General features: G+C 40.8%; 1 protein-coding gene across 2 annotated transcripts in view; it reads left to right on the top strand.

Annotated features, from left to right (window-relative positions):
• polr3f (polymerase (RNA) III (DNA directed) polypeptide F) overlaps positions 1 to 24,584 on the top strand; it is a 36,124-nt gene extending 11,540 nt beyond the window's left edge. For both annotated transcript variants that reach the window (XM_072581233.1, XM_072581235.1), the window contains exons 3-9: positions 1,047 to 1,114; positions 5,965 to 6,032; positions 7,027 to 7,139; positions 10,590 to 10,733; positions 13,071 to 13,178; positions 18,156 to 18,347; positions 23,348 to 24,584. In XM_072581233.1, coding sequence (XP_072437334.1) covers positions 1,047 to 1,114; positions 5,965 to 6,032; positions 7,027 to 7,139; positions 10,590 to 10,733; positions 13,071 to 13,178; positions 18,156 to 18,347; positions 23,348 to 23,425 — 771 coding nt within the window. In that variant the 3' untranslated portion in view covers positions 23,426 to 24,584. The remainder of the gene's footprint in view (positions 1 to 1,046; positions 1,115 to 5,964; positions 6,033 to 7,026; positions 7,140 to 10,589; positions 10,734 to 13,070; positions 13,179 to 18,155; positions 18,348 to 23,347) is intronic.
• The last annotated feature ends 743 nt before the right edge of the window (positions 24,585 to 25,327 follow it).

Below are 25,327 nucleotides of genomic sequence, written 5' to 3'. Positions count from 1 at the left end.
GGATTGTTATTTGCATGTATAATGTGTGTTGAATGGATACAGGGTGTGATTAACCTGTAATTTTATTTTGTCATGGGATTTGAATGTTTCTAGAAATGCCAACATTTGTTACCTATTCCTTAAAAGCTTTTTTTAAAAAAAAGTGTACCATCATCTTGAACCACTGAAGTTTATCTGGTGTTGGTATACCCACAGTGCTGTTAGGAGTTCCACGATTTTGACCTAGTGATAGCGAAGGAACATTGACATATATTTCCATATCAAGATGGCTTGTGGTTACATGGAGGATTTGTAAGTGGTGGTGTTGTGTCATCATCTGTACTCTTGTACACATCTTTTGATGTAATTTCAGCTTCTCTGTTTGCCGTTCCATTTCCTAAATGTTAAAGTCGTGACTTTGAAGTCATTTGAAGGTGCTGTGACGGCAGGCTTAGCTAGATAACTTGAAGTTTATACCACTTTTCTGTTCATTTTGTGCGCGCTTTATTGGTGCTCAAGTCTGTTTTCGTTACCAGTGGGTTTTTTTCCCCCTATTGTTTAAAACTATGTAATTTAATCTCCTTAAGTGAGTGGCTTGAAGAGTGCAACAAATCAGCAAAGTTATTTAATTAGATTAGATTAGATTAGATTCCCTACAGTGTGGAAACAGGCCCTTCAGCCCAACAAGTCCACACTGACCCTCTGAAGAGTAACCCACCCAGACCCATTTCCCTCTGACTAATGCACCTAACACAATGGGCAATTTAGAATAGCCAATTCATCTGACCTGCGTATCTTTGGACTCTTGGAGGAAACCGGAGCATCCGGAGGAAACCCACGCAGACACTGGGAGAATTGTGCAAACTTCACACGGACAGTCGCCCAAGGCTGGAATCAAACCTGGATCCCTGGCGCTGTGAGGCAGCAGTGCTAACCACTGAGCCATCGTGCCACCCTTTTAAAAACCTTTTAACTGCAGTAATGTTGCTGAATACATCTTTGAGCACTTTTTTCTTTCCTGTTTCATTTCATTTCATTCAGTAAGTAACTTTGTTGAATTATTTCAGGGCCAATTGGATCTGTTAAGGGGTACTTCAGGTCTCCTATACCGCATAAAGGATACTCAGACTGCAAGGTGAGTGACCTCTTTTAATATTTTGAGGAACTATGTGAATACTAACTTTGTATCATTTTGGATTATTGGATTGTGGAAAGTACACAGAAACAAGGAGAGTGTATTCTGTCATTCAGTTAGATCTTGGCTGGTGTCTACGTTTGACTTCACTTTTCTACCTTTAGCTCCACTTCTAGCTATGTACAGGTGTGTTGGGGTAATAGGCAGTAAAAGACTAGATCTTGACTTAGCTTGTTGCATTTTCTTTTGACAAACATTGCCGGTACAAGGTTCTGAAGTATTGTCAAATTAGGACTCCTGTCAGGAATCATTTCTTTATCTTGGGATTTATTAAGGGCTGGACTGGGTTACTGGAAATGGTGGTTGGGACCAATGGCTGACCCTATTTAAAAAGTGGATAATAACTACAGTGGTTGATGGCAGAAGAATCTGAGGAATAGCAGAATTAAATGCAATCTCCACATTTTGAAGATTATGTTTCTCCAGTATATAGCTTTTTGGACACATTCCCTTGTCCTCCTCCATCTCACTTTTCATTTGTCAGCAGAGTAGACTTTGGAGCATGGTGGCTCCAAAGTAAACTTTTTATAATATAGAATATTTAATTATAAAGAAGGGTAATTTGTGTTAAGATTCAAATTGACTATGGACTAATTGAAATACAGACCAATGTGAGGGGCTGAATGGCCTACTCCTGTTCTTATGTGTCCCCTAATATTCCCTTTAACCTCCTGGCAGTCACTGCAGGCTCTGACCCAATTACAGGAAGTTCAGTTCCAAAGTTGTGCCAAACATGTTTTCTCCACAAAGCCCAAAGCTGTCAAAAAAACTGAACTTGGCTTCTTCAAACAGAAAGGTTCTTGCAGCACTTTCTCTGGTATCCTCTCTGGGAATGCATGTTATGTTTCACCAAGGTGATCTGTGTTGTTGTTAACTCTGGTTTTTCTCCCATCACTGGCCTTTTTTGCGCTTCCCTTTGCTTCACCAGTACTACTTTGAGTAAGGCTTCTTTCAACAATTCTTTTTATTCTGCATCATTCTTCACCCTCCATCTGATTCCCACCCTTCCAGTTTCATTCACCCCAGGAGTTGTGACATGATCTCTTGCATTTTCAGCTCTTAATTCTAAAGATTTCAAAACCTCTTGCTGTTCTCAGCCTTACCACTCTCATTACCATACTTTTACAAATATGGTATCAAGTTTTCTGTTTTTGCTTCTGATTTCCAACATCCGCAGTTCTTTCAGTTTTTAGACTTCAAAGGGCAGAATCCAAATGAATTGAATAGTGAGATAAATGCAATATATAGACTTCAGAGGCACTTGGCAGAAAGACACTTGAGTGACTTGCTCTTGTTAAGAGGTGCTAAAATTCCACATTTTGGACAAAATAGTGTGTGTTTTCCTGCTTCGAGATTAAGTATATAAACTAGCAGAGGGCATTCATGGGTGGTAAAATTCAGACATTACTTTACTTTAAGTTAAACTAATGGAAAAGGAGACAGTGGTAAAACCAGTGAAATGTAAATTTAAGGCGACTACTCCTCACAGAGACTGAGTAATCGTGAATATGGCCCACTGTTTAAAAATAAAGGGGTGGCCCACTTAAGATGGAGATGAGGAGGAATTCTTTGGAATTCTTTTCGAAAGAAAGTAGCAGAGGCTAGGTCGTTGGATATATTTCAAGCCTGTACTACATTTTTGATTGATGCGGAGGTCACTAGGGACGGGCAAGGAAGTAAAGTTGAAGCTCCAAACAGTTTAGCCATCATTTTATTGAATGTTGAAGCAGGCTTGAGGGGCTGAATCGCCTACTCCTCCTATTTTGAATGATCATATGAAATGGATTCCAGAATTGTGAAATGGAAGAGAAAGGGTTTCGATCTTGCAGAGGTCTGGGGGAGAAATGTTCAAGTTCTTTTATAGTGGAAGCTTCAAAATAGGATACATCATTTTACCCATCTGCAAAATAGCATCATAGAATTTTTAGCATCATCTAGAACCATCAAAACAGGTAAGCATGACTCCACTGGGGAGTGTTGTCGAACAGAGAGACCTAAGGGTGCAGGTACATAGTTCATTGAAAATTGTGTCACAGGTAGACAAGGTGGCTAAGAAAGAATTTAGCATGCTTGCCTTTATTGCTCAGATCATTGAATATGGGAGTTGAGATGATAAAGTGTGGTGCTAGAAAAAGTATAGCAGGTCAAGCAGCATCTGAGGAGCAAGAGAGACGATGTTTTTTGGCATAACCCTTCATCAAGACTGGGGATGGGGGAGGAGGCTGAGAAATAAGTAGCGGGAGGGCAGTGGGGCTAGGGGAAAGGTAAGTGCCATGGCAATAAGTGGGCGGAGGTAGGTGGTTGTGATAGGTCACTGGGAAAGGTGGAGTGGATAAGTGGGAAAGAATATTGATTGATTTTATTTATTTATTTTTCTTTCATTCTTTCTCCCCCCTTCCCCCTCCCCAGTCCTGATGAAGGGGTATGCCTGAAACACTACTGTACTTTTCCCAGCACCGCACTTTTATTGAATCTAACTCTCCAGCATCTGCAGTCCTCACTACCTCCTATAGGAATTGGGACAACATATTGAAATTGTACAGGATATTGGTGACATCACATAGAGTCATACAGATGTACAGCATGGAAACAGACCGTTCGGTCCAACTCATCCATGCCGACCAGATATCCCAACCCAATCTAGTCCCACCTGCCAGCACCCGGCCCATATCCCTCCAAACCCTTCCTATTCATATACCCATCCAAATGCCTGTTAAATGTTGCAATTGTACCAACTTCACCACATCCTCTGGCAGCTCATTCCATACACGTACCACCCTCTGCGTGAAAAAGTTGCCCCATAGGTCTCTTTTTTTTAAAATATATATATATATCTTTCCCATCTCACCCTAAACCTACGCCCTCTAGTTCTGGACTCACTGACCCCAGGGAAAAGACTTTGTCTATTTATCCTATCCATGCCCCTCATAATTTTGTAAACCCCTCCAAGGTCACCCGTCAGCCTCCGATGCTTCAGGGAAAACAGCCCCAGCCTGTTCAGCCTCTCCCTGTAGCTCAGATCCTCCAATCCTGGCAACATCCTTGTAAATCTTTTCTGAGCCCTTTCAAGTTTCACAACATCTTTCCGATAGGAAGGAGACCGGAATTGCATGCAATATTCCAACAGTGGCCTAACCAATGTTCTGTACAGCTGCAACGTGACCTCCCAACTCCTGTACTCAATACTCTGACCAATAAAGGAAAGCATACCAAATGCCTTCTTCACTATCCTATCGACCTGCGACTCCACTTTCAAGGAGCTATGAATCTGCACTCCAAGGTCCCTTTGTTCAGCAACACTCCCTTGGACCTTACCATTAAGTGTATAAGTCCTGCTAGGATTTGCTTTTCCGAAATGCAGCACCTCGCATTTATCTGAATTAAACTCCATCTGCCACTTCTCAGCCCATTGGCCCATCTGGTCCAGATCCTGTTGTAAGTTGAGGGAGCCCTCTTCGCTGCCCACTACTCCTCAATTTACTGTGTACATTTCTGGTTGCCATGCTATGAGAAGGATATTATTAAATTGGAAAGGGTTCAGAAAAGATTTATCAGGAGGGTTTGAATTATTAAAGAGAGACTGGGAGCATAGGAGATTGAGGGGTTTATAAATAGAGGTTTATAAAATCACGAGGGGCATATAAAGCTGTGCAGCATGGAAACAGACCCTTTGGTCCAACTCATCCATGCTGTCCAGATATCCTAAATAAATCTAAACCTACTTGCCAGTATTTGGCCCATATCCCTCTTAAACCCTTCCTATTCATATATCCATCCAGATGCATTTTAACTGTTGTAATGTACCAGCCTCTGCCACTTCCTCTGGCATCTCATTCCATTCATGTACCATCCTCTGCATGAAAAAGTTGCCCTTTAGGTCCCTTTTAAATCGTTCCCCTCTCAACTTAAACCAGTGCCCTCTAGTTCTGGACTGCCTCAGCCCAGGTAAAAGTACTTGTCTATTCAGTCTATCCATGCCTCTCATGATTTTATAGACCTTTGTAAGGTCACCCCTCAGCCTCCAATGCTCCAGGGAAAATAGCCTCAGCCTGTTCAGCCTTTCCCTATAGCTCCAACCCTGGCAACATCCTTGTAAATCCTTTCCAAATCCTTTCAAGTTTTGCAATATCCTTCCTATAACAGGGAGACCAGAATTGCACTTAGTATTCCAAAATGGCCTAACCAATGTCCTCTCCAGCTGCAACATGGCCTCTCAACTCCTATATTCCATGCACTGACCAATAAAGGCAAGTATACCATACGCTGTCTTCACTGTCCTGTCCATCTGTAGCTCCGTATTCAAGGATCTATGAACCTGCACTCCAAGGTCTCTTTGTTCAGCATTACTTCCTAGAACCTTCCCATTAGGTGTATAAGTTCTGCCCTGATTTTCCTTACCAAAATGCAGAACCTCCTATTTATCTAAATTAAACTTACTCTGCCACTCAGTCCATTGGCCCATCTAATCAAGGTCCACTTGTAACCTGAGGTAACCTTCTTGGTTGTGCAATACACCACCAATTTTGGTGTCATCAGCAAACTTGCTAACCATAACTCCTATGTTCACATTCAACCATTTCTATACTTTGGAATATTACCACTCTTGGGTTTTTTTCTCATTTAGGGCATTGACCGCGCAAGCCAAACCCCATTTCTGTTTCTACTTCGTGGTATAGAATCTTATTACCTACCAACACTTCTCCCTTTTGAGTTGATGTTTAACTCCAAGTTCAGAATTGCTGCAGTCTTTAGTATACCTTTTAATTAGATGTGTGGATTTCTTTTAACAGCAAAATGAAGGGTTCTGACAATCAAGAAAAACTGGTTTATCAAATCATAGAAGATGCTGGAAATAAAGGTACAGTAGCTAAAATCCTCCAAATTCACAAGCAGCTTATAATCCTTTTTTAAAAATTGTTCTTGATGTCTTCCATCACATCCTGCATCCCTTCTCTCTTTAACCACACTACCAACCAATCTTAGAATTAAAATGACCCTTTAGAATCCTAGCAGGACCCTGTGATTCAAACTGAAGAGCACTGATTTGAATGTATATGATTTGAAAATACATTTCTATTCTTCATATTCCACCTTCAGAACTGCTCAGTTACAATGATGGAAGCACATTGTAGAGCATGTCATGGGTTTCAGAGACATTTTGATGTAGCTCATTTCCATTTAAACTCTCTCTTCCCTCCTTTTCGTAGAGAGGTTGTGGAAGGATTTATTGTTTTGGGATGGGTTGAGAAACCCAACTCTCTCAATATTGTTACTCTATTCTATGTAGAGAAGAGCATTGTGCAGCTTTATTGCTTTATTTGTTCATGTGAAAAGAGAGAATTTCATTTCTACAGTGCCTTTCATATCCCAGAATATATTGCAGTCAATGAATTTCTTTTAAAGTGAAGGCACTATTGCAACATCATAATCACAGCAACTAATTTACGCACCTCAAAGTCCCTTATACTGCAATATAATAAATGACGAGGTCAATTTCTTCTACAATGCTGGAAAAATGAGGGATAAGTATTGGCGATCTGCTTTGTCCATCTTCAAATTAGTGGCATGGAATTCATTTGGTCAACCGAGAAGATTTGAAAGACTACACCTCTGACACACCCTCCACCCCTCTGTCTAAATTTTGTAATTGGGTGACTGAGTGGGACTCTTGTCACTAAGTCAGAAGCTTATGAAAGTTTTACTAATACTTGTGTTTTCAATAAAAGTATCGAATCGTCTCTGCATATTATTTAAAATAGTAGAACTGGAACATCTGAATTTTGGTTCCTTTGAGTTAATGCACCTTTAAATTTAATTGTTGAGTTCCATTGATCTAAATTGATTTTTCATAGGGATATGGAGCAGAGATATTCGATACAAGAGTAACCTTCCACTGACTGAAATTAACAAAATCCTCAAGAACATGGAGAGCAAAAAACTAATTAAAGCTGTCAAATCTGTAGCTGTGAGTATGTTAACGACTTCCTTGTTGTGTTGGCTTGGATATGTGAATGTTCTCCACCTTATCACACTGCATCAAGATGTAAATCCTTAAATAGCATATTTTACAAACTCAGCATCTCAAAGCACTTGGCGACAATTAAGGTCTTTTGAAGGGTTGTGATGTGGGAAGTATAGCTGTCTATGCAGAGCAAGCTCTCAAGAAGGAAGCATATGTCAGGTATAGACAGGAGAGATTGAGAGAATCCTGAGAGTATAAAGGCAGTAGGAGTAACCTTAAGAGGGAAATCAGGAGGGCAAAAAGGGGACATGACATAGCTTTGGTAAATAGGGTTAAGGAGAATCCAAAGGGTTTTTAAAAATACATTAAGTTCAAAAGAGTAGGGGGAGAGAATAGGGCCCATCAAAGATCAGCAAGGCGGCCTATGTGTGGAGCCACAGGAGATGGGGGAGATACTAAACGAGTATTTTGCATCAGTGCTTACTGTGGAGAAGGACATCGAAGATACAGAATGTGGGGAAATAGATGGTGACATCTTGAAAAATGTCCATATTACAAAGGTGGTGCTGCTGGATATCTTGAAACACATAAAAGTGGATAAATCTTCAGGACTTGATCAGGTGTATCCTAGAACTCTGTGGAAAGCTAGGGAAGTGATTGCTGGGTCCCTCGCTGAGATATTTGTATCATCGATAGTCACAGGTGAGGTGCCAGAAGACTCTAGGTTGGCTAATGTGCTACCACTATTTTGGAAAGGTGCTAAGGACAAGCCAGGGAACTTAGATTGGTGAACCTGATGTCGGTGGTGGGAAAATTGTTGGAAGGATTCCTGAGGGACATGATGTACATTTATTTAGAAAGGCAAGAACTGATTAGGGATAGTCAACATGACTTTGTGCGTGGGAAATCATGTCTCACAAACTTGATTGAATTTTTTGAAGAAGTAACAAAGATGATTGATTAGGGCAGAGTGGTGGATGTGATCTATGTGGACTTCAGTAAGGTGTTTGACAAAGTTCCCCAGGGAATCTGGTTAGCAAGGTTAGGTCTCATGGAATACAGGGAGAACTTGCCATTTGGATACAGAACTAGCTCAAAGGTAGAAGATAAAGGGTGGTGGTGGAGGGTTGCTTTTCAGATGAGGCCTGTGACCAGTGGAATTCCACAAGGATTTGTGCTAGGTCCACTACTTTTCATCATTTATATAAATGATTTTGATGTGAACATAGGAAGTACAGTTAAGTCAGTTTGTGGTGAAAACCAAAATTGGAGGTGTAGTGGACAGCAAAGAAGGTTAGCAGGTCAGGCAGCATCCAAGGAACAGGAGAATCGACGTTTCGGGCATAAGCCCTTCTTCCTGAAGAAGGGCTTATGCCCGAAACGTCGATTCTCCTGTTCCTTGGATGCTGCCTGACTTGCTGCGCTTTTCCAGCAACACATTTTCAGCTCTGATCTCCAGCATCTGCAGTCCTCACTTTCTCCTCAGCAAAGAAGGTTACCTCAGATTACAACGCACTCTTGATCAGATGGGCCAATGGGCTGAGGAGTGGCAGATGGAGTTTAATTTGGATAAATGTGAGGTGCTGCATTTTAGAAAAATAAATCCGAGCAGGACTTCTGCAGTTAATGGTAAGGTCATAGGGAGTGTTGCTGAACAAAGAGAACTTGGAGCGCAGGTTCATAGTCCTTGAAAGTAGAATAGAATAGAGGGTAGATAGGATAGTGAAGGAGGTGTTTGGTATGCTTTCTTTTATTGGTCAGAGTATTGAGTACAGGAGTTGGGAGGTCATGTTGTGGCTGCACAGGACATTGATTAGGCCATTTTGGAATATTGCATGCAGTTCTTGTCTCCCTACTATTGGAAGGATGTGAAACTTGAAAGGGTTCAGAAAAGATTTTACAATAATGTTGCCAGGGTTGGAGGATTTGAGCCTTAGGGAGAGGCTGAATAGGCTGGGGCTGTTTTTCCCTGGAGTGTCAGAGGCTGAGGGGCGACCTTGTAAAGGATTATGAAATCATGAAGGGCATGGAGCGTATTCCCTCAGAGCTTCTGTGTAGATGATAGATTCAAGTCTCGAGAATAGGCCTTGAAATGTTATCTTCCAACTCAGATTGGGTGCTACCTGTTCATCTAAGGATGATGGGGCTTTTGAGCTCATGATGGTTATCTCCTGCTGCAGAATCATAGATGGATTTGATTGTGAAATTGTCTAAAATTAAATGATGGGCTCTGATTCATGGAGGAGCTGAGACAGAATTAAATTCCCAGCAGCACTTACAAGGGGAATCAAAACTATGAGTAAGTTCAAATGTGTTTGCAGCATTAAAGGAGATCCATCCTCCTGTGCCATCTTTTATTGAAAGGGCTGTCCAAATACACTTTCCAGTCCTCTGTTTATCCCCTTAACCTCAACAATGTTCCTGTCAAGTATTTTCCTATCTTCCCTCTTGAAAGTTCCTTGAAAGTATTTCTCTGATTGTTGTGGGTTAAAGACGAAGCTACTTTCAACATTTTGAAAACATACTTGTGAAATTGAGTTCTTATACAGAGTTAAAACATGTAGTGTCTTTTCTATGGATGATTTTCTACATGTCTTATATGGAACCTCACTCCCAGGTGAGGTCATGTGATCTACTGGACAGATTTTGATTGTGAGAGTGGGAATGTGGAGTGTGTTTTTCTTCTTCTTCCTCTTCCCCATCCTCTTGTTGACTCTGGATTTTTCTTTGGTTGGTTACGTCTCCCAGAACACAACAAGTGTTTGGTCAGCTGTCATGAATCTGTGGAGGCTAACTGGACCAACTAGTCTCTTTCTGCCAGTCATTTCCTTGTATTTTACATTGACTGTTTTTTTTAAGTATTCCGAGCACTTTGTGTTTGATTTTATTTCAGATTTCCAGCACTGCTGTTCTTACAATTTCCAGGACGAACCCTTTTTTTAATCTTTTGTTGCATAGTAACTTTCCAATTTGAATGTCTGTCCCATTAGAGATGTGGTGTGGTCTAAGTGCTAGAATAGTGAAACCTGTCCACTGTATCGTTTTGCCAGCAGGTTTGCGATATCCTGATCTCAGCAAAGAATGTCAAAGGTTAAAGTTTGTTCCAGTTATGCATTACCTTGCACCAAAACAATTAACAACAATAGAAAAGATTGGTCTAGCAATAGAGATATTGAGTTGAAACTCCGCATCACAAATTGTGAAATCGAGCTTGGAAGAATAGTTAACTTGAGGTCTGGCTCTAGATGAAGGACCGTAAAGCCTGGTGGATGAATGTAAAAATCCCTACCTGCACCATGTCTCTGCCTGGTTTGTATTCTGGGCTATATACTGCTCCAGCATCTCTCTTCATGGTTAATTCTTGATGCCCTCTTGTCAACTATGGTGATGAATATTGTCTTTCCAATGTTTTCCACAAGAAACAAGAACAAGCATTATCTTCTGTCCTTCCAGGCTTCGAAGAAAAAAGTATACATGTTATATAATCTGCAGCCAGATCGATCTGTGACTGGTGGAGCATGGTACAGTGACCAGGATTTTGAGTCCGAGTTTGTGGAGGTGTTGAATCAGCAGTGCTTCAAATTCTTACAGAATAAGGTATGGCATAGAAAGGTTACTTTCTCACTCACTCTCACTACTTCTACAGAATCAGGAATATTTAATGTGTAATGCAGTAGGTGTTCCAACAACGAAGTACAACAATGAGAGGTCATGCTTGAGACTTGTACATATAATTTAATCCTAAACATTTTGGAAGGTTGCTCTTTTGCTATAAAAATGATTTGGCTTCATCAGGTTTAAAAGAAACATAGAACGTAAAACAGTACAGCACATTACACTATTTAGCCCACCATGTTTGTACCTATTTTAGAGTTTGCAAATGGCTTTAGTGCTTCATTTCTTTATCAGTCTGTGACAAGACTAATTTATCCTCCTCTGTAGTCCTATTCTCCTCCCTTTTATTGTTTCTGTCAATCACACAAGTTCCTCTAGACTTTTCTCCAAACTCTAATATCTACAAGTCATGATCAGTTTTTTACAGTACATTATGCTTTCTGAATTAGTAAATTTGTTGTTAAGGGAATGACAGGTATTTGCCACTGGTGCTAAGCTGCAATGCGATTTAAGCAGTGAGGGTGAGGAAATGACCTTCTGGTCTATTGTGCCTGTCTCAAACAGTTATATTGCCATGTGCATTGTTATGCAAGGATTAGCATGCTGAAAATCAAGCCTTGCTATTCCTGATGTCATCACAGAAATTAAATATTTTTGGAAAGTACAGTGTATTCTCAAATTTATTTGCCTTTCTGACTTTGGTTCATTGAAAGTACTGACTAGGTATCTGTATGTATCAAAAAAGATATTTATTTGTAAAAATAGTCAAACTCCATTTATACACTAATGAACCATAGACATAAAACTCTACCAGTTAAAACTCTCGTCCCTTTACACGCTCCTTCTCTACACATTACATAGACAGTCATGGAAAAGGCAATGGGTGTTATAGTTGGAAGGAAAGACTGAGAAGGCAGTTTTGTGATCCCTGACCACAGGGTCTGCTGAGTTAATTCTTGAGCTGATCATTTTTTTTCTCCATTTTAGTCCATAATCAAAAAATGTGAATAAATACAAAGAAATGCTCTTTGCATGTGTCATATACACTGCTCAAATCTCTCCAAAAGCCATTTGATCTGAGCAACAATAAACAGATATATTGACTAAAGTCTAATTTAAGAATGGAGAGTTGAGAGTGAAGCTGGAACAATTTTATGTCATCAAAACAAATCCATGAAAAGGTTCTAGACCTGATAACACTATGCAGAAGTCACTTGTTATATGATTTGAACCCTGACCTTATCATATGCAGACAGGGCTCTTGCTCTGAGAAATGGGTATCCACTATGTGAACAAACAGCATATTCCTGAGGTTCCACTGTTCTTTATGATTAAAATATCCTTATATTGTTATGACACGGTGGTGAACCCCTCTGTTAATGAAACCAAACACCAGGAAAAGCTGACCTCTCCTCACCATCTCTTAATATGTGTGATAGAGAACTCCCAGATTCCACTATTTGAAGAAAATAACATCAATTTTTTTTAATCTCTAAAAGTGAACGTTAAACAACAACTATTCACAACTCTAAGCCCCCCTTTCTCTTAACTGCTAATTACCTGCCTCCAACTCCATAATAATATGCTGTTCCAATAAGACGCTTATTAAAATTACATCAACTTAGTTTCAATACCACACAGCCACTGTCGTCTTCTGTCACTTCACTCTTCTGGCTGCTGAATTCCCTGGGTCATCTTCTTTCTTTTGGCTGTGAGTATGTTGCAAATGAAAAGGTAGAGAGTATTTCCTCATTTCTTGGAGCTGCCTCTATGGCAGTTGCTCTCTGACCAATTTTCAAAATGGCCACATTTTTGTACCCCCAACACCTGATTGTCTCATTGTTTTGCTGACCTGGAACCAATAAATTTAAACTCTATTGGGTTTTAATATCCTGGGGCATAATTTAAACTGGTTAAATTCAAATTGTTGTCAAACAGCAACCAAAACTCAGGTATCCATTTCACAGCCAAATGTTACATATTTTTGACTTTCCAATACTCTGGGATTGCCATCTAGTCATAGACATATGTGCTTGTAAGCTCTCGGTTCAGAACACCATTCAGTTTTTCTTAAAGGTAGAGTACACTCCTTCAACTTAACAATATCAAACTACTTGGATCCAAGTTTTTGAGTCTAGGTTCCCTAATGTTACATTGCACATTGTTAGGAGTGTTTGATACTTAATGTAAACCTGTAAGTGATATAACTGCAGAGAATGCTGAACATCACTGTAATGAATGGAAATTTGAATCATTACATTGAGCACTATTACATGGAAATTGAGACGAATGATGAAAACAACTATGTCTTCCCTACAGGCAGAAGTGGCTCGTGAGAGTAAACAAAGTCCAGTGGTACAGAGGAACAGTTCATTTGCTTCATCCCACGAAGTGTGGAAATACATCTGTGAATTGGGTATCAGCAAGGTATAAAAAAGTGGAAAGTTGAATGTTTGAGTTGTCACAGAAAATATTGTTCTATTTGGTTAGAAGATAATTGAGTGTCAAGGTTACCAGGTCATAGAGTTAGAGCCCTGGAGATCTGTGGCACAGGAACCAACACTTTGGTCCAACTCATCCATGCCAACCAGATATCCTAAATTAATTAGTAGCATTTGGCCCATCCCTCTATTCATATACCTATCCAGAAGTCTTTTAAATGTTGTAATTGTACTAGCCTCACCACTTGTTGACACTGATGATGATTTTCCACAGGGGAACTAGCTGACCACCATGCTGGGTTGCTATCATAACCGCTGTACTCTATATCATGGGATAATATTGTCATTCTTTATCTTTAATACCAGTCTGAGAACTACAAAGCATTGAACATTCTTGATTAACTCAAGCTAATGAGATAAAATCCAACTGTTTGCACTCCAATGCATGAGTGATATGGAGTCCTTGTGATATGATTGGCATCAATATCACTCATCACTGCATTGAATAACATATAACTGAGCTTTCAACACCATAATAACCTCATAATTATTGTTAAACTCTAACTAACCCTGAAAGAGCTAATTCTATATTTGTATATGCTAAGTGTCTCTTCAATAATTTCCATATCTTTCACCGATTTTTATGGAGCCCTACAGTGTGGAAACAGGCCATTCAGCCTAACAAGTCCACACTGACCCTCCGAAGAGTAACCCACCCAGATCCATTCCCCTACATTTGACCCCTGACTAATGCACCTAACCTACATATCTCCAAATGCTATGGGCAATTTAGCATGGCCAATTCACCTGATCTGCACATCTTTGGATTGTGGGAGGAAACCAGAGCACCCACAGGAAATCCACGCAGACACTGGGAGAATGTGCAAACTCCACACAGACAGTGCCCGAAGCTGGAATCGAACCCGGGTTCCTGGCACGGTGAGGTGGCAGTGCTAACCACTGAGCCAACTTTTACCTTAGTCTAATTGAGAATTCGGTTATCTGAAAATTTGGATTAAAAGTGAAATTTAAGTATTTTTAGCATCCTGGTTTGCTATGTCTCAGTGCTTCAGTGTAATTGGTTACTTAATTGACATCACTGCTATTACACACCAAATCATTCCCATTAACTTCACTTAAACAGTCATTAAGAAGAGGGGGCAACATACCACACGAATTGCTAGATCTTTGTGTGCAGCTTTCTCGAAGATCATTTAAAGTGCACTATTGATTTGTCATTTGCTATAAAACCATGGTCATCATATTCCAGCTATGATTGTTGAGGGTTAAATATTAGCCAAGTCTTGGGGAGAATTCCCTACTCTTCTTTCAAATGGTATGTGGGATCTTTCACATCGACTTATGAAGGCAGATGTGGCCATGGATGAATATATCGCAGTTTCTGTAAACAAGCCCTTGAAAAGCTGCTTTCATAAATCTATGAAACTTACAATTGTATGGAAACATAGATTACTGCTCAAATTGCCCCTGTTGCTATCGTGTACCTGTCTACTGTGGACATTGTTCTATTACTTTGCAATGTAGATCTACTGATGGGACAAAGTCAGCTCTCTAGAATCACTCAGTGATCTCCCACAAGACGTTATGGTGCCGACCTTTTTTAATATCCATGTTAGCTACATGCCAACCCCATCATGAAAATTTACTTTTGCCAATAATATTGTATTGACAACTCGGACAAAATCTTTCCAGGATACAGAGGCCGAACTAAACTTTGGCCTGTCAAAAATGGACGAACGTTTCTACAAGTTGAAGATAACCAAGTCCATTGTCTCTGCATTCAACCCGAAAGGTACCCAACACCCTAAAAGTTGCCTGGGAAGAAAAAATGCAGCATGACCCAATTCCCATCTATACTGGAGTGATTACTGACAGATTCTAAACTTACCATCATCATCTCTGATGAGACCAAGACACAAGTGAATTTTCTTTGCAAGAGCACTTGCACAACTAGGTTGCAAATCTACTGTCCTTTGTACTTCTGGTCGTCTTGACAGCTTGGACCTGTTGGTCTTGCATAGACTTTAGCATATATTTAGTGGCATGATAACTTGACCATAAGAGTCAAGCAGCGGAATGTTGGCACAGTGGTTAGCACTGCTGCCTCACAGCGCCAGAGACGTGGGTTCAATTCCCGCCTCAAGCAACTGTCTGTGTGGAGTTTGCACATTCTCCCCGTGTCTGCGTGGGTTTCCTCCGGGTGCTCTGGTTTCCTTCCACAGTCCAAAAAATGTGCAGGTTTGGTGAATTGGCCATGCTAAATTGCCTGTAGTGTTAGGTGAAGGGGTAATTGTAGGGGAATGGGTATGGGTGGGTTGCTGTAAGGAGGGTCGGTGTGGACTTGCTGGGTCGAAGGGCCTGTTTCCACACTGTAAGTAATCTAATCAAATTTAAATTGAGATTTAATAAATTATGGTTATTACCATTACCAGTGAACAAGAAAGTTGATATGATTTGATGTGAAGGGGAGCAGATGTATTGAAATACAGAGAAATGATTGCTTTGGGTTGTTGCGTATAGGACTAAAGTGTATTACCTTTTTTAAAAAAAACTAAATTTAAGGATTGAAATTGGGAACATTTGCATGTGCAACAATTGGTAGAAATTTGAAACATTAATTGCCATTAGTGACAGAATGTTAGATCAATTGTTAACTTTAAAACAGAGATTTTTGCCAACTAACAATAAGGAATATGGACAAAGACAGATATCTGGAGTTCAATTGCTCATCAGTGGCTAAACTCAATAAACCTGTTTTGTTCTTCAAAGGGTTAATGGCCAGTCCTTACACAGGACTTACACTCATGTCCATCCATATTTTGCTATTTAAATAACTATATCCTCTGGATTCATAGTTTACTGGTTCTGTAGCTATATGTAGAAAACTACTGTTCTGTTCCTATTTTAAAGGTACCACTGCTGAAAGTTAATGGGCTGCATTATCACTAAATCACCAGTACTAATCACTAAAACGGTTGTTGGATTGGACTAGTACGAAATCACTTCTCATTCCAACAAACAGCTTGACCTTTTAGTTTTCTGTTGTGTCTGCACACGTATATGAGAGATGTGCTGTCTAAAATGGGCTTTGGGGAGGGAATCTGCAATTAGATCAGACTGCTGTACACCAACATTGTCAGTGCAGTCTCAATCAATGGGTCGGAGTCAGATAGCTTCCCAGTCAGATCTGGAGTCAGGCAGGGCTGCCCCTTCTCTCCTGCCTTGGTTGTGTGCTGCATAGAGCCATTTGCCGAGTCCATCAGGAAGGATGCAAGCCTGAGAGGGGTGACTATTCCTGGCAGCTAGGGCCTGCAGGTTAAGGCCTCCTTGTACATTGACGTCACCGTTTTCTGCTTGGATCCGCTGTCCGTGCGCAGACTCATGTGCATCTGTGACCAGTTTGAACGGGCCTCTGGGGCCAAGGTAAACCGAGGCAAGAGCGAGGCCATGCTCTTCGGGAACTGGGCCGACCAATCCTCGATCCCCTTCAGCGTCAGGACTGACCACTGAAGGTGCTGGGTATTTGGTTCGGGGGGGGCTGGGGCGTGCACCAAGTCTGAGGAGGAGCGTAACAGCAAAGTGAGGCAGAAACTGGGCAGATGGAAGCTACAGTCGCTCTCCGTCGCGGGGAAAAAACCTGGTCATCAGGTGTGAGGCACTGTCATTGCTGTTATACGTGGCACAGGTCTGCCCTATTCGCAGAACCTGTGCCGCTGCAGTCACCCGGGCCATCTTCCAATTTATATGGAGGTCAAAGATGGATCAGGTCCGAAGGGACTCTATGTATAAAGATCTGGGCAACGGGGAAAACATACACCCAATACTACCCTCACCCTGATGGCCACCTTTGTGTGTGGCTGCATCAACCTGTGTGTGGATCCCTGGTACGCAGACACCAAGTGTCACTACGTACTGAGGTTCTACCTGTCCCCGGTGTTGCAAAGGATGGGCCTGGTCTTGCTGCGGCAGAACGCTCCGAGTAGTTGGACCATTCGTATCACCTGTCCTCCGTGGAGAAATTTATGAGGAAAAACACCTTTGACCACAAGTCCATCAGGAAGTGGTCAGCACATAGTGTCCTTGAGACCCTTTGGGAAAAGGAGAGGGCGGATCCTATCGAGCGGTTCCCTGAGCAGACTGTCAAAGCCATTTGGCAAAATGCCTCATCGCCAGAACTTTCCAACAAGCACCAAGACATGGCTTGGCTGGTGGTGAGAGGGGCTCTGCCTGTGAGATCCTTCATGCACGCCTGGACTCTCTGCCGCACCGCACGTTGCCCTCAAAGCGGCTCCGGGGGGGAACGAGACTGTCACACACCTCCTTCTGGAATGTGCCTATGCAGAGGAAGTCTGGAGAGGAATGCAGTGGTGTTTGTCGAGGTTCGTCCCGAGCAGCGCCGTGACGCGGGACTCCGTGCTCTACTGCCTGTTGCCCGGGACGCACACCGAGACGAACATCAACTGTGCCTGGAGGATCATCAACTCGGTGAAGGACGTTCTCTGGGCGGTCCGAAACCTGTTGATCTTCCAGCTGAAGGAACTGATCCCGACTGAGTGTTGCAGACTGGCACATTCCAAGGTCCAGGACTGTGTTGAGGGACGCGCTGAAACTTGGGGCAGCTGCCGTTAAGGCGCAGTGGGGAAAGACCACCGTGTAACATCTGCCTGCCTAAGAAGAACAGGGGGCCCACGCAGTCATTTGGGCTCTGCTAACGCCTCAGCTAAATATATGGATATATGATTGATAAATGTACAGACCTGTATGTACAAATGATAAATTCTGATCTCTGTATGTAAATGTTTACGTATGTATGGCATGACCAACTGTACAGACCATCAAATTATTTTATGAATAAAGTATACTTTTGAAATAAAAAAAAGTCTGTGAATCTTCCCTATTGCTCAGTGACTGTGAATAACTTCAATAGCTTTTGTAATCTCAGGTGGAACTCTCCATGGAAGACATTGAAACCATTCTGAATACATTGATATATGACGGAAAGGTGGAGATGACCATCATAGCTGCAAAGGAAGGGACTGTTGGGAGTGTGGATGGACAAATGAAGCTGTATCGGGCAGTTAATCTCATAATTCAGCCCACTGGCTTGATGCGGACACCTTGTGGAATGTGCCCAGTAAGTATGTTATTTTCTAGGCTAGTTATGTGTTATCCTTTTAATTACATCTTAGCTACTCCCTGCTACTTGGGTTAGAGAAATAAATTACTAGAGTTGAAAACAACCTCTATTATTTTATCATTTGTAGATAATACTTAACAGCGCAGTGTCACAACACTGATTTAAAAATAATGTGCTGAAAGTTGACCTTTAGAACTCAGCACAAATGTGAAATATGGCCAGCTTAAGGTCAAGGATAGTTGATGTTCCACTGTATCATTGTCTAAGATAAGGAAAATTCTCCGGATTTTGTCAATGAAGAAGAAAACAATTTATTATAGCAAAACTATCCTTTTACATATGACAAACATTATTCATTAATTTGCAAATTTAAACTAAGCCCCCTTTAAATCTAAGCATGTACATTTGCTCACACACAGGTTGGGGAAAATGAGACAAATAGCTTTTGTAGGAAGAAGTTGGTGGAAAATACAGGCGGAAGATTTATGTCAGAATCCAAATCTCAAGGAGAAATTAGGTGACGTTCTCACAGTTCCCTTTTGGTAATGATCTCATGATGCCAATTGAGGCAACCTTCAGTTCAGTAATGAGTCATTGAGCATGGGTCTTAGCTTAAGTTAACAATTTGTTCTTTTTGCAAAGTCTTTTGTGTATTCATGGGATATGGATGGCTCACTGGCTGTCCAGTGTTTATTGCTTGTCCCTAGTTGCCCTTGAGACAATGGTGATGAGCTGCCTTGTTGAACTGCTGCAGTCTAGGTGTGGGTTGCAATGCCATTCAGGGAGGAAATTCCTGGATTTTGACCCAGCATCAGTGAAGGTGAACTTGACTTGGAGGCTTTGGGGGAGAATTTGAAGGTGGTCTTCCAAAGTATTTGCTGCCCATGTCCTTCTATGTGGACGTGGTCATAGGTTTGGAAGATGTTCAGCAAAGATCTTTGAATTTCTGCAGTGCATTTTGTAAATAGTAAAACACTGCTGCTACTGAGCATAAGTGGTGAATGTTTGCAGATGTGGTGCCAATCAAGAAGGCTGCTCTGTCCTGGATGGTGTCAAGCTTCATGAGTGTAGTTGAAGCTGCATCCATCAAGGCAAGTGGCGACTATTCATCGCACTCCTGACTTGTGCCTTGTAGGTGGTGGACTGGCTTTGAAAAGTCAGGGGAGTAGTTACTCACTGCAGTATTCCAGTCTCTGATTGTTCTTGTGGCGAGTACAGTTTAGTTTCTGGTTAAGGGTAACACCAAAGAATGTTGATGATAACACCGTGAAGGGCGGTGGTAGGTTCGTCTCTCATTGGAGATGGTCAATGCCTGACATTTGTATGGTGCGAATGTTACTTGCCATTTGTCCACTCAAGCCTGAATATTGTCCAGATCTTGCATTTGAATATGGGCTCCTTCAGTATCTGAGGAGGTGTGAATTGTTCAATCAGTGGCAAACATCCCTGCTTCAGATGTTGTGATGGACGGAAGGTCATTGATCAAACAGTTGAAGATCATTGAGCCTAAGACAGTACCTTGAGGATTCTCTACTGAGATATCCTGGAGCTGAGATGACTGACCACCAACAACCACAACCATTTTCCAATGTGCCAGGTATGATTCCAACCAGCAGAGAGCTTTTCCCCAGTTCCCATTGACTCCGGTTTTGCAAGGGCTCTTTGATACCGCACTTGGTCAAATGCAGTCTTGATATCAGGGGCTGTCATTCTCACCTCATCTTTGGAACTCCGCTCTTTTGTCTACATTTGAACCAAGTCTGTAATGAGGTCAGGAGTTCGGTGACCCTGGCAGAAGCCAAGCTGAATATCATTGAGCAGGTGTTGCTTGATAGCACTTTTGATTACGCTTTCCATCACTTTACTGGTGTTCAAGAATAAACTGGGGCAGTAATTGGCTGGATTGAATTTGTTCTGATGTTTGAATATAGGACATACCTGTATTGTCAAGTAGATACCAGTGTTGTAGCTGTACTGTAAACTACTTGGCTAAGGTTGCAGCAAGTTCTGAAGCATAAGTCTTCAGTAATATTTCCAGAATGTTGTCAGGATCCATAGTCTTTTACTGTCCAGTGCCCCCAGTCGTTTATTAATATCACATAGTGAATTGGATTGGTTGAAGGCTGGTATCTGTGATACTGGGGCCATTGAGGAGGCCAAGATTGGTCATCCACTTAGCACTTAAGGCTGAATATTGTTGCCAATGCTTCGGCCTTATCTTTTGTGCTGATATGTTCGCTTCTTCCATTATTGGGGATGGAGATATTTGTGGAATCGCCTCCTCCAGTGAGTTGTTTGATTGTTCATCACTGTTCGCGACTGGATGTGACACAGCTTGGATCTGGTCCATTTGTTTGTAATCTTGTTTGACAGCTTCCTCAGGTTGGCAACTCATTTTAGGTATATTCAGTGCTGCTCCTGGCATCCCCTCTTGCTGTATCCATTGAATCTGGCTTGATGGTGATGGTTGAGTTTTGGGGTGTGGATGTGGGGGGATGGGGTTTATGCTAGGCCTGGCTTTGCAGATTGTTTTGGAATTGCTGCTGTTGATAGCCCATACTGTGTAATGGATGCCCAATCACTTCAAAGTCTGTCCCATTTAGCATGATAGTATCAACACGATTGTAGGTTTTCCCGATGTGAAGGTGGACTTTGTCTCCACTAGGACAGTGTAGTGGTCACCCTTCCCAATACTGTCACGGACAGATGTATCTGCAGCTGACAGATTGGTAAGGATGAGGTTAAGTATGTTTTTTCTTGTAAGGTCCCTTGATATCAGACTTTTTAAGACCAGACCAGCGGTGTACTCTTGATGCTGGGCTTTGAAATCCCCACCCAGAGTACAGTTTGCACCCTTGCCACCCTCCGTTCTTCCTCTAAGTGCTTACTGGAGGAGTACTGATTCATCAGCTGAGGGAGAATGGTGTATGGTAATCAGCAGGAGGTTATCTTTCTGGGTCAGTGCTAGGTGGTTTCATTTCTGTGTTGAGATTTTGATTGTTACAACTGAGTGCATTGCTAAACCATTTCAGAGGGCAATTGAGAGTCAAACACATTGCAGTGGATCTGGAGTCATATGTAGGCCAGATCAGGTGAGGATGGCAGAAGGCCATGAATGAGCCAGATGGGTTTTTCCAACTGACATCAATAGTTTCATGATCATCAGTAGAATTCCAGATTTTTTTATTAAATTCAAATTCTACAATCTGCCAGGATTAAACCTAGGTCCCCACAACATTAGCTGAGTTTCTGGATTAATAGTTTCATGATAATACCACTATGCCATCGCCTGACCTGACAGAGTGATTTTGCTTGCTGGAGGCCTCGTTCCAGCTGTTCTGTCTTCTCTCAGTTCAGTGAAAGACTGTTACTTGAACCAATCCACAAGTTAATATTCGACAGCTACTTTCTTTTCCCCCTCAAGGGAAATCTAGTGCCAACATGTCCTGCAAAACTACCAAATCCTGTTTCAGTAAAAGAGCACCATAGTCCCACTTTTCCTTTTGAGTTCTAAAAACAAACTAATCATAAAACTTGCATTTTTCAGCTTTATCTTTCCAACTAAAATATGCATTGTTTTTACAAAAGTCCCTTATGCTGACTTCCTGATCAGTGGTTAAATATAAACTATACTTCTACATTCCTTTGTTTTGGAAGTGATTTCAATTTTTTTTAATGCATTTTCAGAAAATTGCATGTTCTTCTTTTCCTGTGTTTCAGTTTGGATTAATTTGTGACTTCGTTTTTATTGCTGTTTTTGATATACACAACACCTGTTGTCTGCTGCTCATTGCTGGCAGACTGTTCTCCTGGGACTGTTATCACAGCAATGGAGTAACTGTAATGATTGAAAGGGTGCAGAGCTATTGTTATAAAAACATTGACAGAACTTTTAATGACAGCAAAATTGTTAATAGTAGTTTCAAATCCTCCCCTTGCTCCCAAAATTATTCATTTTATTTTGTATTTGTATTTTTTTTAAGTTGGCTACTTTGCTGCAACTGACACCACAGTTTTGAGTTGTAATATGTCTCTGTGCATACAAAAACATTTCTTTGTGCATTAATACAGAAAATTTTCCCAAGGTTCTTGATAAATCAGAAGCCAAAGGAGGAGACATTAGAAAAGAGGAGTTTAATGGAGATCTTGTAGAAGAGGTTTAGTAAGGGAATTCCTGAGTTTGGATATTAGACTGCTGCAGGTACTACTGTCTTGGAAAAGAAGACACATTAGTCCTGCCGTTTCCTTTTCATCCACAACTTAAAGAACCATTTCCAGTTATATGATCTTCCCTTTCCTTCATTTACGTAGCTGCTGACAGTCCTTTGATTTGCCAGTATACTAGATGATGTAACCCCCTCCCAACAAATTTATGTAAACTCTCTCAGGAGGCAGAAACTCTGGACATCTAATCCAAGGTGATTACTTGCAGGTTCAACAATCCATGCTCTGTAATTGGGCTGTTTTTCTTTTCTTTAAACATAAGTTCTAACAGTACAACTATAACTGCACTTCAAAATGTAGTTCATTGACTGAATAGGCAAACAAGTCTGTCTTCTTTTTTAAACAAGAAATTGTCTTCCAGAGAAAGCCAGTTTTGGAGTACTGTGTACAGTTCTGGTCACCCTGTTATAAGAAGGATATTTTTAAATTAGAGATGGTTCACAAAAGATTTGCGAGAATGGTGCCAGGACTGGTGGGTTTTAAAGAGAGGCTGGATAGGCTGGGACTTTTTTCACTATGCTGAATGTTTGTATGACTAGGTGCTGCCGGACCTGCTATTTTTCCAGCAATTTGTATTTTTGTTTCAGAGCATCTCAAATTGTTTTTCTCCAAAAGTACATAGTTAACTGCAGTATTAAGCAGAAGGATTTCTTTTTAATTTTTGGATACCTGCTTGATGCTGCACCGCTCTGTTGATTTGTAGGCTTATGTTGGTTCTGTATATTGCTTGTCCTATTCTGTTTGTGTTTAATTCCTCTATTCGTACTTTTCAGGTATTTGACGATTGCCATGAAGGTGGGGAGATTTCTCCATCGACCTGCATCTATATGACAGAGTGGCTGGAATTCTAGCCAATATTGGCATAACAAAGACAGACTTTAGAGATCGATTGTTGGACCATTTAAAACTGCTGGCATGGCCTGGATGGATTTTTACTGTGCACAGCATAGAAACGGACCATTCTGTTCCATCTGGTCTATGACAGTGTTTACCTTCCAAGACTCTTTCAATCCCTCTTCAAAAAAATCCTTCTGTTCTTTTCATCGTACTTTCCTAGCTCCCCCTTCAATGAATAATTAATGGAAATGAGGACGGAGCTCGGCCCACAATGGCAAGATATGCGAAGAATTGAATCTGCAGAGTTTTGAATGTGAAATGACGAAAACTAAAGCTGAGGGTTTTTATCTTAATAGAACAACATTTAATTTATTTTGTATCCATACATTTCTGGTTTAAACTTTACTTGACAGTTATCAGGACAGTTGAATAAAATGTTTACTGTTCAAAGACTTGAGGTTGACTATCACAAGTATTTGGCTCTTTGTTTTTGCAGCTACGACAACTTTTATTTTTATATGTTTACTGCAATAAAACATCTTGGTACTTCACAGCAACATTATCAGACAAAGTTTGACCGTTAACTCAGGAAACACTTGTATATTTGAAGAAAACCTTATTCAATCATGCAGGTTTTAAGGGGTAGATCAGTGCAGAGGAGTGGATAAGTTTAGCAAGGGAATTCAGCAGCTTTCATCTCAGCAACTGAGTATGCAGCCACCAGTGCAGGGTTGAAGAAACTCAAGAGGAATGCAGATTGAATTCATAAAACTAAAATGTTCATCCTAACAAAGTTTGTCCTCGTGTTAGGGTTCAGGCCAACCCTAATCCTTTTAATTTGTTGAAGAAACCAGATTAATTTGAAACTTTTAAAAAAAAAATCAGAGTAAGAAGTTTACATTTGATGGCTAATGAGATATTGTCATCTGTTAGTCAGAGCTAACATTTTGTTACTATTAAATTGCAACTGTTTTGCAAAACTAGTGTCTCGGTGGTGGTCATGTATGAATGTTTTGGAAGCCATTTAATTGTGTTTGACTGAGTAAAATGCCTTGTTCTTTCTCCCACCACTGGTATCAATTTCAACATTGTATTTTCCTCCTACAGGTGATCACGTTGGTTTCCATGCTTAGTTTACCAATAACCCAAATACAGTAATCTCTATAAACCACAGTGTGTGTACATATATTTTGGAAATATTGCTTTAATAAGTAATCTCTTGTCCTCTCTGCAACCTGTAAAAATGGACACACCCTGTCATTGAGTAACAGTACAAACCTTTTGGAAAATACGGTTATATCTTTTTCTTCAATACTTTACTAATTTATTAAACATTATAAAAAACAAAAGCAGAATAATTTTGCTGGAACTAAAAGTATAAAAATAAAAATGGAAACATGCAGCATGTCAGTCAGCCTGTGCAAAGAAGTAAGGTTGATACATTGATGTAATGACCATCCATCAAAATTAAGTGTTTTAATAAGTGTTTTGTCTTAACAGTTTGTCTCCTAGTTATGCTATGATTTACTCTAGAATGACTACTAAAAGAGAGATGAATGAAGGCATTGAACAACATGGATGCATATAATGGTCTCTTCACAAGACATTGTAAAATGGGTGAAAATTTCTACCAAAGGAAAGTAGACAAAGTAAGTGTTGGTCCCTTTAGAAGGTGAGAGACTTGAGAATTAATAATAGACAACAAGGAAACGGTGGTGTTGAATAAGTATATTTGTCTTCACAGTAAACAACATGGACAGCTTCCCTAGAAAAGCAAGAGGCAAAAACTTAAGGCTATCAATCTCCGGTGGGGGGGAGGTATGAGGCTAATAGAACTGAAGATTCAAGTCCTTGGACTTGGAAGGAGATAGTGCATGTGTTCTTTATAATTTTCAAAAATTCCTTTGATTCTGGAA

The sequence above is a fragment of the Chiloscyllium punctatum genome, chromosome 11, assembly GCF_047496795.1.
Source record: "Chiloscyllium punctatum isolate Juve2018m chromosome 11, sChiPun1.3, whole genome shotgun sequence".
NCBI classification, from domain to species: Eukaryota; Metazoa; Chordata; class Chondrichthyes; order Orectolobiformes; family Hemiscylliidae; genus Chiloscyllium; species Chiloscyllium punctatum.
The sequence above is the reverse complement of the archived record's forward strand: the minus strand, read 5'-3'. Positions and strand labels throughout refer to the sequence as shown.